General features: G+C 42.6%; 1 protein-coding gene across 1 annotated transcript in view; it reads left to right on the top strand.

The window, feature by feature from the left end:
* The window catches only part of lyst (lysosomal trafficking regulator), a 419684-nt gene that overhangs the window by 329182 nt on the left and 75265 nt on the right, over positions 1–15237 (top strand). Inside the window, 3 exon segments of the mRNA XM_068020720.1 lie at positions 704–870; positions 3068–3220; positions 5933–6124. Of these exon segments, the coding sequence (XP_067876821.1) occupies positions 704–870; positions 3068–3220; positions 5933–6124 (512 nt within the window).

Raw genomic sequence — 15237 nt, 5'->3', positions numbered from 1 at the left:
TCCTACACTACAACAGTGACTGCTCTTCAAAAGTTAATTATTGGCTGTAAAAGCACTTTGGAACATCTCAGGTTGCTTCCACCACCTCCTGGAACTTGCTGCCGGGGAGGTGGTGGAAGCAGGTACGATAGCGACGTTTAAGAGGCATCTTGACAAATACATGAATAGGATGGGAATAGAGGGATACGGTCCCCGGAAGCGCAGAAGGTTTTAGTTTAGGCAGGCATCAAGATCGGTGCAGGCTTAGAGGGCCGAATGGCCTGTTCCTGTGCTGTACTGTTCTTTATTGTGAAAGGCACTTTATAAATGCCGTTTGTTCCTTTGTCAACAGCGCCACCTACCTCCTTGTTCTTTAAGGTACTACGTAAAAACTCAGCTCTTGGTCCAAGCTTTTGATTACCCTTATTATCTCCTCCTTTGTCTCAGCAGCCATTTTGTCTCAGTACACTTCCATGATGTACCTTGGGACATTTTTCTACATTTAAGGTGCTCTATAAATGCTAGGAATTGTGATAGTTTGACCTCAGTATTTCAGCTGAGTTACAGTTTTGTGGTTTCCACAATTTCATTTGTTACTCTTATTATTTTAAAAGGTTTTAATACAGTTTTTTTTAGTTTTTATACTTAGCAATTTTCACCATATTCCTGTCTCTGAAAGTTGTCTGTTTTGCTAAATTTATCCAATCACTTTCTTTCATTGTAGCATTCCATTGAATGAATACAAATTGCTGCTGTGTGATATTCAGCAGCTGCTGGTCGCAGTTACCATCCATTCCTGCAGCTCTTCTGGTTTACCATATTTCCGCATAATAGAGGATTTAATCTCACTGCTTGGATACCTGCAGAACAGCAAGGATACAAAAACAAAAGGTACCTGTTTAAAAATTCTAACTGAATACAAAGTTTCATTGAATGAAAGTTTACCTTTAAAAATATAGAATAATTTAAAAATTACAAACTCATTTTAATTATTTAGTTTCTATTGTGAAGGGAGGTGGTGGCGTAGTGGTAATCCATTGATCTAGGCTAATGCCCTGGGGGCCACATGTTCAAATCCCACCACAACAGCTAGTGGAATTTAAATTCAGTTAATTAATAAAAATCTGGAATTGAAAGATAGTTTCATGGCAACATTACTGAGACTATCATCGATTTTCGTTGAAACCCATCTGGTGCACTAATGTCCTTTAGGGAAGGAAATCGGCCGTCCTTACCTGGTCTGGCCTACATATGGCTCCATACCCAAAGCAATGTGGTTGACTCTTAACTGCCCTCTGAAATGGCCTAGCAAGTCACTCTGTTGTCAGTGACAATTAGGGGTGGGCAACAAATTCTGGCCTTACCAGCATGCCCACATCCCATGAAAGAATAAAAACATTGATGCTGTTCGCTCCAGCTACATGTCCATTTTTTATTAAAAATGGACATAAGCCATTTTTCAAATAAGGTACTGAAGGAATATTGCAACCAAATAATTCACAATTGGTAATTTTATGAATTTCTGCAAGAAAGAAATGAACATAAATAGGAATTGAATTGAAGATTGCTGAAGTGTCCTTATTGCTTGGAAGAAGGGTGGTCATGCATTTAGGAACATTGGAACCAGAGCAAGCCAATAGACTTAAACTGTCAATCTCTAAGTTTTTGCTCCCATCCACACTGTTACTGTGCCACCTAACAATGTCATCAGCAAACGTGTATATAAGGCTCTCTGTGTCCGTGTCTAAGTCATTTATAAATATATTGAAAAGCTAAAGCTCCAGTACTGACCCTTGGGAGACACCACTAGGTGGATCGTGCCAATTGGATTATGCATCCATTATCCCCACTTTATGACTCCTACCTCCTACCCAATTCCCTACCCGTGTCAGGTAGGTTACCTCCATTTCCATGTGCTCTCAGTTTTTGTTAACAGTCTCTTGTGTGGAGTCTTATTGAATGCCTTCTGGAAATCCGTGTATATAACATCCATAGACACACTCTTCTCTATCATGGAATCTAGTGCTCTTATCCCAGCAATAGAAGTATGGAGTCATGATATATTGGGTCTACAATTTTGCTGTTGAGATAGTAGTAAGTCAAAAACTGCTTTACATTTAGCTCTTCTGTGTGAAGTTCTGATGAAAGGTCACTAACCTGAAAAGTTAACTTTGCTTCTCTCTCCACAGATGCTGCCAGACCTGCTGAGTATTTCCAGCACTTTTTTGATTTTATTATAGCTCTTCTGTAGTCTGTGCTCTATCTTCTCATTTCGTGTTGCTAAAAATAGCTCCTTATACCCAGCAGCATAATTGTGGACCTTTAAAAGAGTACGCCCCTAATTCTGCCTGCCATTTGGATAAGGTAGATGTTCAGCAATGTAAGAGCTGTGTATCGGTGTAGTGGCATTGATCCTCTGTGAGCTGAGTTAAAGAAGTGCCTTTAAGGTAGAAAAGTCAGCCTACACGATTTGGGTTCCTGCAGGCAATCTAAAATAGCCAGTGGGATTCTAGATAGCTGTCCGATCAGATTAGGCAAGTCTGACCAGCCAGGAATAGAATAGTGAAACATAAGCTATGTTTATATTAACAAAGTGCTGTCGAAGACGAGTGTGAATTTCTCCTGCCAGTGGTTGCATCATAAGTAGAGAGCCTGATGCTTGCTCTTCAGGCAGAAGTAGGAGCCTATGTTTTTAAGGGTGAATCAGCATCTCCAAATTGATATGGAGCTCATTCTGGTTTCAATACATTGCATTTGTGTGCAGAAAAATGGGTCTTCTGTTCCATTGGCCTCTCAAGCATGGTGCCAGGTGAGTTTAAATAATGGGGGCAGCAGTCCATGAATTTGGTATAATGCCATCACCTGACATCAGATTTTTATTAACAGCAAGATAAAATGCTGATTGTATCCTGGGTCGACGTTCTTCCTCCCACAGCCCCTTCTCCTCTTCACCTGAGCCTGACATATGGAAGAGGTGTTGGGGTAAGATAAATAAACAGGGGATTTCGGTTCAAGTCCTCCTACTTGTACTGTGACTTCTCAGCCTGAATCTGCAGTGTAAATTTAATCACTGTCTGTCCTAATTTAGAAATGGCTATTGCACTGCAGTTCCGGGTCCTACAGAGCGCCATCGAATTTATAAAAAGCACAGCCAATCAGGATGCTCAGAATATGAGTAGCTCCTTCCATTTACCTGCAACTCAACATCATGCCATTCACCAGAAAAGGAAAAGTATTGCTGGTGAGTGCTGTGGCTATCCAGTGAATGCATTGTAACTGTCTGCAGGTGAACTGCTTGGCCAACAAATCAGTGTAACCTTACAATTTCACATTTGGAACCATGTATGGATTAGATTTATTTCAGTAGATTATATGAAATTGTTTTTCCATTGTTATGTTGTGACAATGAATTTTAAGCAATTGTTTAGTGAGTGGACTCTATAATTGGATAAACCTCTATTCTTGGGTCTCTGGCTTCTCTGCGTTGATATGCACTGTTACGCTCGTGTGAAGCATAGACCAATTAGGTCGAATGACCTGTTTCTATGCTGTAAATTCTGTTATTCTCCTCATCAGAAACTTAAAGTGTGGGAGTGGTGACCATTCTCTCGGGGTGGAACTTTCCTCAGGACAGTTACTACAAACTTGTTGACTTACTTAGCTGCAATGCATCTTGCTGCAGCTTTGTAAGAATTCTATTTTGCATTCAATTTATAGGACCATTGTCGCATCTCATGAAGCTTCAAATACTTTGGTGTAACTGTACTCTGGTTCTTTCAGCCTTGTATATGAATACGCTAACCACAAAGACACAAAAACTGCTCATTGTCAGCTATATTTTTAAAGAAGACTGCTGCAAGAGAATCTCACTGATCTGACACACAAATTAGTCACTAAACTGTTTCTGCAGCTATTTTCAGAGTACTGTGGTAATTAAATGATATAGAAGATGGCATGGGAGTGCCCAACACTGGGTCCATGATGCCTAGGACAAGAGCTGAGCACTGGCCTGAAATGAAGTCTTATATGAATGTATTGTCCTCCCAGAGAACGTTCTTTTATATTTGTCATGAGGTGTCAGAGGAACCAAGTGTTGGTTGGGACAGTGTAATTTGGAGTTAGAGCAGGTCTTGGTGCTAGAAGCTAATTGAAAACTGGACTGGTGAAGCTAAATGAACAAGACAATCAGTAGATTTATGTGCAGTAGAAAAATGGAGGTTTGTTTGCATATCAAAAGTCTGCAGAACTTTTTTGGTGCCAAATTTAAGTTATTTTCAGATTCCTAATAACCACTCAAAATTCTTACATGATGTCATTTTTTTAATTAAGGCAGGAATTGTTAAAATTGGATGAACTGATTTTCAAGTGATTTCTATTTCAACATCTCTTTATTTTTACTTTCTCCATGTTATTTTGCCAACTGCACAGCAAAAATGTTGACAAACTTATTTTCAAGCTTTGTTGTATTATAGGGCCGGCGTGTTCATGATGAAGCTTGTTTTTTGATGGGAAGAGCTTGCATTATTTAGTTCACAGGGATTGTACTGTGAAAAAACTCACCACTGTATTGTGTGTTGCACACCTGCACAGGCAGGTGAGAAAAGAGTTTGCCAAACACTTTGTGGAGGTGCTAGCCCTTTAATGAAATATGCTGTGAGCTATCAAAGTCTTGATCCATATATGAAACTTTTTTATTTGTTTTGCTTTTTAAGGTTATTTTGTCTTTTAAATTTTTAATATTTGGTTGTATTGCTTACAAAAATAATGGCAAAAATTAGTTGCAAAATATTTACCTGGCATTGTTCAAGATGTGGGTTTTGCTAATTTACATGGTCCTTTGACTTCAGACTTGTTACCGTACATTTTTAGCCATTGTGTAGCTCTTTCATGCGTACATCTCTCTATTTTATTTGTACTTGTTTACAATGAAGGTTCAATTGCATTGAAAGATTCCATAATTCCACGGCTACCAAGACAACATTTCTCCTCGTACGGTCACCTTCCGATGACCTATTGCTTCAACTTAGTAAACCAGGAGTCTCCCCCACCGTCCCCAACTGGATCCTCTTCCTATACTTTCCCTACAGAAGCAGGTGTAGTAGTGATCTTCCGACTTCAGATCCCAGAAAAACATTTCATTCTGAAATGTTTTGTGTCAATAGCAGACTGCGAAATGTGCATTTGTGGAACAAAAGCCATCTCCCCAATACTGTAAACCTAGGATGTTTCTTATATCTCAAAATGTTTTAAGACAGCAATATGTTCGAGCATAAAATAGCAATACACTGCAATGAGAATTTAGCAAAATGTCCTGATGGATAGAGACTTGGTGTATTTTTAGGTTTACAGTGTTGAGATCAAATCAGTGTTCAGATTCACCTTTGCACTGATTTGTTTGCAGTTCTTTTGCAACTGATACTAACAAAAAAAAAATGCTGTTCATCGAGAGTAGCAATAAAGTATTACATCCCAAACTCCACTGGAAGTCAAGCTTTCACTTGTTTACATAAAGAGATATTTTGGAGACATGCAGTTTTACTTTCACAATCATCCGACTGTTTAAAACGTCTTGGAAATCTAATGGTATGCTTTCACATGCGAACAATGTATTTATAAATATTTACAGTAGTACATTTGTCCTTTGTGAAAACATTTTGATAACTTACCAAACTAGAAAGCAGTAAAGATAATTTGAGTATAGTAACATGTGTAATAGTGACTGTTTAAATCATGTTCTGCCAAAGCAAAATCCTTCTGTTGCTCTTTTACTAGTGTCTTGTGCTTTCCCTGCCTGTAGGAATTTGGTTCATTGTTACTTGAGCTTACTAGTGTCTTTGAATGCATTATACTTCAGAATCTTTTGGCATTCTTACACAACATGAGTGTATTTTGAAAAGCAGTAAGCACATAAACCATTTTGCTGATGAATTTGACTTGGAATTCATATTGTCAGGTCCTCACAGGTGTTCAGCTACTCCATCCGATACCTTGCTGATGAGAATGCGATCAGTAGCCAGCGATGAACTCTCTGTGCTAATGCAGAGGAGGATGAGCCATGAGAACTCCATGAGAGCGTCAGAGACCGAGTTTGTACAGAGACTGCAGAGACTCACTGTTTTATCTGTTAATAGGCTTATCTACCAAGGTAGGTGATAGTTTTTTATTTTTTTTCTTCCCCTTCCCTCCTTTCTCAAAGATGATCCTTGTTTGAGTCTGCCAATGCCAACAGTCCCCCAGTACCTTATCCAATTAGCCATTCTTCATTGTAAACCTAGATAGTAAGTGTCAACAGGTTATTTGTTCATGGAGAGCCTCACAACCAAGCCCACTATTGGCTTCATCTAACATCTACTCGCATTCACTTTGCTGCAGGAAGTTACTAGATAGTGATCAGGAGTGAGAACCTAGGTTGATTTATTCTCCTCCTTTCGTTACCCAAGCCTTGTGATGCGAAGTACTAGTGCTGACTAAATACAATACAGAGGTTGCACCTGGGACCTTTACCCTCTAAATCACTGGGCAACCATTTGTATATTTCTCATTTCCAGATGTATGTACAACATTGTTGTGTTGCAGGTTTTTTGTAGTTATAAGTAAAAATATAATGCAGGTAATTTTTTTATAAATTGGAAATTTTATTTCTGTAGCAGTTAATTCCCACTATCCAGTCCAACTGATATCAAGCATTTGCTGCTGAGAGAACTACCTGTCGGCCATTGTCCTCTTTGGCCAGACACCAGGCGATGTGAGTTACCACCGAGGCTTGAATATTCTTCCATATTTTTCTCCATTCCCAATTTTCTTTCACCGTTATTGGATTTAGCTTTGCTGGAAGAGCGTTAAAAGGGCAAGGTGGAATCGTGGCTAATTTTCTCTTCATTCCAGTGGCTGGCCAACTAATCCTGCTGCTGCTTTGTGGTGTACTTGAGAATTCATCACTGGGAACAGAAATCTGGGATTGTTATGGTTAGGTGGGTGATGGTGTGGCTGGTTTCCACTGTTCACTTTCCATTGACCACAGCAAGTGTTTTTGTTAATAGTGTTCTAACCCCTTGTGTTTTATTTGCCAAATAAACAGACAGGTTTTCTCGTAGGTAAAGAAAAACTATTTTTAACAATTCCCAAAATGATCGCAACACCACTTGTGCACACACAGTCACACTCATACGCCCTCTCAAGACAAGATAGATAGAAAAGTTGAGGGTAGGAGGTTTTCTGAGGTCAGGTTGGAAAAGTGTTGTTTCAGGAATAACCCGTGGGATCCCACTCGGAAGGTGAATTTTTAAAGTTGCAGGTTTGTTTGCTGGTGGATTGGTTTTCGTTGGGCTGTTGCAGTCTCCTGGAGGTTCAACTTTGGGTTGAAGACAGTACTGATGCCTTGGGTCATTCTCACCGGTAGAAAAGTCGTTTTTACAAAGGCGCTCTCTTGTCTCTGTTGTAGCTAGCTTCCAACTTGTCTCAGCAGGGTTCAACTGTATTGACTGGAACCAATTTTTTTTCTCTCTCTCGTTGAAGATGGCTTTTTGTTGCAGTGTGTGCCTGAGGAGAGACCACACTGATGATGATGTCTCTAAACCTATCCTGAAAAGGCTCCCCATTGTTCCTCAAAACAATTGCCTTTTAAAGTGAATTTTTACAAGTGTGGCTTCACCCATGTGACTACAGGTTTCCGTCCCAGCTGGGCAGTATAATGGCCTTTATGATGGCCCTATTCTGAGGAGATGAGGGTGCTTCACATTCCATTGTAATGGAAGTTCTTTGGAGACCAGAAGTCTGCGAAAGGTCTTGTCTTATTGTGTTTGGGTGTAGCTCGAATCCAGGTGTGATTATCTGTTGCATTGCCATGCAGGCAAGGCTTCATTGGTTTTCAGTCTTAGACACATATGTGGATTTGAGTGTAAGAGATACTGAGGTTCATGTGTCTTATCCTCCATTTTGTTGACAGCACATGTACCAGTCTCTTTAAAATTGTTACAGTTGTTTTTATAACGCTTCAGTTTGGTTCTGTATTTTCATCACCTCTTTTCATGACCATGACAAAGTACAGAATAACTTTTCTCTTCCTCATTCATCAGAAGAGTTGATTCAAGCCTGGATCAAGTCTGGCAAAACAGTATGGTGAGCAAAACTCCAGTGATTTAAAAAAAACTTGGCATACATAAGAACCCAGGGATGCTACCCCATGTGATTCTCCCACTCGCACGCCATATACAAGTTGCTGCAGCCACACCAGAGCAGCACTTGGGCGCCATAATCTGCAGCCTGATGCAGGCCACTGAGTGCCCAGCAGCTCCAGACCTCCATGTAGTCAGACCCAGAGCCCTACACCTTGCACCATCTACCATTTTGTCACTGTGCGGGGCGGCACAGTGCGCAGTGGTTAGCACCGCAGCCTCACAGCTCCAGCGACCCGGGTTCGATTCTAGGTACTGCCTGTGCAGAGTTTGCAAGTTCTCCCTGTGACCGCATGAGTTTTCGCCGGATGCTCCAGTTTCCTCCCACAGCCAAAGACTTGCAGGTTGATAGGTAAATTGGCCGTTATAAATTGCCCCTAGTATAGGTAGGTGGTAGGGGAATTAAGGAAAGGTGGGGACGTGAGAGAGTAATGGGATTAATGTAGGTTTAGTTTAAATGGGTGGTTGATGGTTGGCACAGACTCGGTGGGCTGAAGGGCCTGTTTCAGTGCTGTATCTCTAAAATTAATCATTTATTGTCTCTCGCCTTCCGCCTTATCACAGACCTTCCCCCTTGTTCTTTTACCCACCCTTCCCCCTTTCTCTTGCTTAAAACCTATTATATCTCTTTCCAGCTCTGATGAAATGTCACTGACCGTTTTTTAAAACAAAAAATGTTTTTTAATCGTTCATGGGATGTGGACGTCGCTGGCTAGGCCAGCATTTATTGCCCATCCCTAATTTCCCTTGAACTGAGTGGATTGCTAGGCCACTTCAGAGGGCATTTAAGAGTCACCCACGTTGCTGTGGGTCTGGCGGCACAGTGGTTGGAACTGCATGCTCACAGCTCCAGCGACCCGGGTTCGGTTTTGGGTACTGCCTGGCTTTGCAAGTTCTCCCTGTGACCGCGTGGGTTTCCTCTGGGTGCTCCGGTTTCCTCCCACATGCCAAAGACTTGCGGTTTGATAGGTAAATTGGCCATTGTAAATTGCCCCTAGTGTAGGTAGGTAGGAGAATTTGAGGGAAGGTGGGGCTGGGAGAGGGAAATGGGATTAATGTAGGATTAGTATAAATGGGTGGTTGATGGTCGGCACGGACTTGGTGGGCCGAAGGGCCTGTTTTGGTGCTGTATCTCTCTATGACTCTATGACATGTAGACCAGACCAGGTGAGGATGGCAGATTTCCTTCCCTAAGGGGCATTAGTGAACCAGATGGCTTTTACAACAATTGACATGGTCATCATTAGACTAGCTTTTTTTTTCAATTCCAGATTTCTTAATTGGATTCAAACTTCACCATCTGCCATGGTGAGATTTGAACCCATGTCCCCAGAGCATTAGCCTGGGCTTCTGAATCACTAGTCCAGTAACATTACCACAATGCCTTTGCCTCCCCACCTGAAACATTAAACTCTGTTTCTCTCTCCACAGGTGCTGCCTGACCTGCTGAGTATTTCCAGCATTTTCGATTTTTATTATTGATTTCAGATTTTCTGCATTTGCAGTATTTTGCTTTTGTCTTTGGTAGAGCTGATTTTCACCCCACCTTGCCACACATCATCACACTGCAAAGTCACCTGCAATAGCTATTGTGACTGCAACTGCGTACTTTGTCCCACCTTGTGGACTAATTTTGGTGCCTTCCATTGATCACTTTGTTCCCCTTCACTGCCTCCTCTGAGGTTCATTCATTGTCTTCATGTGGCCTCTTGACAACCTTGTCTACAGGCATGGAATCACCTGTCATATGGATGCTCAGGACAAACATTGCAACCTCTCCATCCGTACCACTGACTCCACGATTCTTACTGTGATATCTGACAACAAGTTATAGATGAGACACACTTTCTACACATCAACACTGGCAAGGTTGAAGCCCTCCTGTTCCACACTGCTCCTGTAACTCTGCACACTAACCCCCATAACCTAGCCTGTAATTACATCCTCTTTCCCAACTGCTAAGCCTAGCTAAAGTTTATTGTCCTGTTTGAAATGAAGCTAAACCTCAGCACCCCTATCCAGCACCATTACCACCTCCACCCCCAACTCACCCTCACTACTGCTGAGAGTTTCATCAATGTCGCCTCCAGGCTTGATTTCTCAAATGCTCTACTCACCAGCCTTTTCAGCTGCACCTTGTGAAAATTCTAATTCTTCCAGTATCCCAATGCTTGCATCTTGTCCCATATTAAAGTTGTTCATCTATCATGGCTGTGTTAGCAACCTTCCATTGACTCCCTACCTCCAATGCAGTGATTTCAAAATCATCCTCATTTATATATGGTCTTGTCCTACCGTACCTCTGAAACCTCTTCCAGCCCCATACCCAGCTCACACCTTCTGAACTGTTTGAATTTATCTGGACTTTTACATGTTTTGGTATCAGCCACAGCTCAGTTGGTAGCCCTCTCACCTCTGAATCAGAAGGTTTTGGGTTAAAGTCCCACTCCAGGACTTATCAAAGCTGACACTCCAGTGCAGTACCAAGGAAGTTCTACACTGTTGGAAGTGCTGTTTTTCCAATGAGATGTTAAACCAAAGCTCTGTCTGACCGCTCAGGTGGACATAAAAGATCCCATGATACTATTTTGAAGAAGAGCAGGGGAGATATCTCCACTGTCCTGGTCAATATTTATTCCTCAATCAACATCACAAAAAAATTATCTGGTTATTATCACATTGCTCTTTATGGGAGCTTGCTGTGTGCAATTGCTGCTGCGCGGTGAATAAAGCATACAGTATCCTGGGCTTTATTCATAGGGACATAGAGTACAAGTGTAAGGAAGTGATGTTGAACTTGAATAGGACACTGGTTCAGCCTCAGCTGGAGTATTGCGTCCAGTTCTGGGCGCTGCACTTTAGGAAAGATGCGAGGGTATTGATTGGAGAGAGTACAGAAAAGATTCACGAGAATGGTTCCAGGAATGAGGAACTTCAGTTATGAAGGTAGATTGGAGAAGTTGGGACTGTTTTCCTTGGAGAAGAGAAAGCTGATAGGTGATTTGATAGAGGTATTCAAAATCATGAAAGGTCTGGATAGAGTAGATAGAGAGAAACTGTTCCCACTCATGAAAGGATCAAGAACGCGAGGGCACAGATTTATAGTATTTGGTAAAAGAAGCAACAGTGACATGAGGAGAAACTTTTTCACACAGAGAGTGGTTAAGGTCTGGAATGCACAGCCTGAGAGTGTGGTGGAGGCAGGTTCAATTGAAGCATTCAAAAGGGAATTAGACAGTTATATGAAAAGGAAGAATGTTATGGGGAAAAGGCAGGGGAATGGAGCTAAGTGAATTGCTCTTTCGGAGAGCTGGTGTGGACACGATGGGCCGAATGGCCTCCTTCTGCACTGTAACAATTCTGTGATTCTGTTTCCTGCGTTAGAATAGTGACGACACTTCAGAAGTACTTCATTGGCTGTAAACTGCTTTGAGATGTATGATAGTCATGAAAGGTGCTATATAATTGTACATTTACATTTATTTTTAAACAATTCTTTCATGGGATGTGGGATCGCTGGCTAGGCCAGCATTTATTGCCCATCCCTAATTGCCCATGAGAAGGTGGTGGTGAGCCGCTGCCTTGAATCGCTGCAGTCCTCAAGGTGTAGGTATACCAACAGTACTGTTAGGGAGTTCCAGGATTTTGACCCAGTGGCAGTGAAGGAATGGCAATATAGTTCCAAGTCAGGATGGTGTGTGGTTTGGAGGGGAACTTGCAGATGGTAGTGTTCCCATGCATCTGCTGCCCTTGTCCTTCTAGTTGGTAGAGGTCATGGGTTTGGACGGTGCTGTCGAAGGAGCCTTGGTGAGTTGCTGCAGTGCAGCTTGTAGATGGTACACTGTCTGTCGGTGGTGGAGGGGGTGAAAGTTGAAGGTGGTGGATGGGATCCTAATCAAGCGGGCTGCTTTGGTGTCCTGAATGGTGTCGACATACTTGAGTGTTATTGGAGCTGCACTCATCCAAACAAGTGGCGAAAATTCCATCACTCTTTTGACTTGTGGTGGTGGACATGAATTGGGGAGTCAGGAGGTAGGTTACTTGCCGCAGAATTCCCAGTCTCTGACCTGCTCTTGTAGCCACAGTACTTATGTGGCTGGTCCAGTTCAATTTCTGCTTAATGGTAACCCCCAGGATGTTGATAATGGAGGATTCAGCGATGGTAACGCCATTGAATATCAATGGGAGATGGTTAGATGTTAATATTTGTGAAGTCTTCTCCTCCAGTTAGTTTTTTAATTGTTCACCACCACGACTAGATATGGCAGGACTGCAGAGCTTTGATCTAATCCGTTGGTTGTGAGGTCACTTAGCACTGTCTATTGCATGCTGCTTCCGCTGTTTGGCATGCCTGTCGTCCTGTGTTATAGCTTCACCAGGTTGACACCTCATCTTTAGGTATGCCTGGTGCTGTTCCTGGCATGCCCTCCTGCACTCTTCATTGAACCAGGTTGATCTCCTGACTTGATGGTAATGGAAGCATGGGGGACATGCCAGGCCATGAGATTACAGATTGTGGTTGAATATAGTTCTGCTGCTACTGATGGCCCACAGCGCCTCATGAATACCCACTTTTGTGTTGCTAGATCTTGTTTGATATCTATCCCATTTAGCACGGTGATAGTGCCACACAACATGATGGAGGATATCCTCAATGTGAAGGCGGAACTTCGTCTCCACAAGGTCTGTGCACTGGTCACTTTTACCAATACCATCATGGGCAGATTCATCTGTGACAGGTCGATTGGTGAGACCGAGGTCAAGTAGGTTTTTCCCTCTTGGTTCCCTCACCATCTGCCACAAACCCAGTCCAGCAGCTGTGTACTTTAGGACTCAACCAACCCAGTAGTGGTGCTACCGAGCCACTCTTGTTGATGGACATTGAAGTCCCCCATCCAGAGTACATTTTGTGCCCTCGCCACTCTCAGTGCTTTTTCCAGGTGGTGTTCAACATGGAGGGGTACTGATTCATCAGCCAAGGGGTGGGGGGGTGCGATAGGTGGTAATCAGCAGGAGGTTTCTGTGCCCATGTTTGACCTGATGCCATGAGACTTCATGGGATTCTGAGTCAATGTTGAGGATTCCCAGGGCAGCCCCCTCCCGACTGCACACCACTGTGCCTCCACCTCTGGTGAGTCTGTCCTGCCAGTGGGACAGGACATACCCAGGGATGGTAGTGCTGGTGTCTGGGGGGTATTGTCTGTAAGGTATGATTCCATGAGTTGCTTGACTAGTCTGTGGGACAGCTCTCCCAATTTTGGCATAAGTCCCCACGTGTTCGTAAGGAGGACTTTGCAGGGTCGACAGGGCTGGGTGTGCCATTGTCGTTTTCGGTTTCTGGGCCAGTGTCGGTTGTCTGGTTTCATTCCTTTCAGACTTTTGTTTAGCGGTTTGATACAACTGAGTGGCTTGCTAGGCTATTTCAGAGGGCAGTTAAGAATCAACCATATTGCTATGGGTCTGGAGTCACATGTAGGTCAGACCAGGTAGGGACGGCAGATTTCCTTCCCTAAAGGGCAGTAGTGAACCAGATGAATTTTTATGACAATCAACAGTGGTTTTATGGTCAACATTACTGAGACTAACTTTTTTTAATTCCACATTTATTAATTGAATTTAAATTCCACCAGCTGCTGTGGTGGGATTTGAATCAGTGTCCCCAGAGCAATAGCCTGGGCCTCTGGATTGCTAGTCCAGTGATATTAGCACTACGCCACTGCCTCCCCATTTTCTGTGCTGCAGTGGTTGTTATTCAGCAGGGTTCTTCTGCTTATCTGGACCGTATCTCACTACCTCTGGCTGGAACTGGCTTTCTGTGGTCTTTTGTTGGATCTCCCCTCTCTCTCCAGAGGGCTGCCTTTTAAGGTAAAAATCCGTCACATTTGAGACTCTGTCAGATGACAAAGAGCCCTCTCCCCTGGTATGACCACACAATGGTCCACGATATGGAAACCATTGTTATCTGTTAGCATCTGGATGAGGACCATTCAGTTACAATGGTGCTACTTCACACTTATTCATCTTGGTTTGGGCTGTGGTATCAGTCTGTCTCACAGGACCTTTGTTACTTCATTCCCATAGGTAGGTCATCAATATGTAATGGGCTGCTTTCAATTTTAATGGGTTCTTCCTAGAGCTAATTCAGACAAGGCTGATGAGTTTCGTTCTCAACAGACTGATGTGTTTGTAGACAGTACAGGAGGGGTCACCTGACCTCTACTCCATTTTGTCTGTGGTACAAATGTGCCCATTTTCTTGTGGTTCATTTCAACAGTTGACTTTTATTTCATAATTCTTCCAGTTCATTGTTAATTCCATCACAGTTCCTTCTGAGCATTAAATTGGTCACACATTTCCCTAACTCTATTCCTAATTTCTGTGTTTGTGAAGTGCATTGAGACCTTAATCAAATTTTATAAGAACAGGATTGACTTTTCAAGAAACAGCAACTTGGCAACTATGTAGCAACTTTAGCAAAATAAAATGTCCTAAGGTGTTTCACGGGGGCATTATAAAACAAAATATGACACTGAGCCACATTAGGGCAGATGATCAAAAGCTTGGTCAGAGGGATAGGTTTTAAAGAGTGTCTAAAAGGAGGAAAATGAGATAAAGAGGCAGAGAGATTTAAGGAGGGAATTCCAGAACTTAGGGCCGAGGCAGGTGAAGGCAATGCTACCGATGGTGGAGCAGTTAAAATCGGGGATGCTCAAAAGGCCAGAATTAGAGGAGTGCAGGTACCTCTAAGGATTGTGGGGCTACAGAGGTAGGGAGGGATGAGGCCATGGAGGGATTTGAAAACTAGGATGAGAATTTTAAAAACAAAATGTTGTTTAACCAGGAGCCAGTGTTGGTCAGCGAGTACAGGGGTGATAGATGAGCAAAATTTGGTGTGCGTTTGGACACTGGCAGCAGAGTTTTGGATAACCTCAACTTTATGGAAGGTAGTACGTGGGAGGCCGGCCACAGGTGCTTTAGAATAATCAAGTCTAGAGGTAACAGAGGCATGGATGATGGTTTCAACAGCAGATAAACTGAGGCAGGAGCAGAGTTGGATGATATGGAGATGGAAATAGATGATCTT

The sequence above is a fragment of the Heterodontus francisci genome, chromosome 3 (assembly GCF_036365525.1).
Source record: "Heterodontus francisci isolate sHetFra1 chromosome 3, sHetFra1.hap1, whole genome shotgun sequence".
Lineage (NCBI taxonomy): Eukaryota > Metazoa > Chordata > Chondrichthyes > Heterodontiformes > Heterodontidae > Heterodontus > Heterodontus francisci.
Note: the sequence above shows the minus strand (reverse complement) of the source record. Positions and strands in the feature narration are given on the sequence as shown.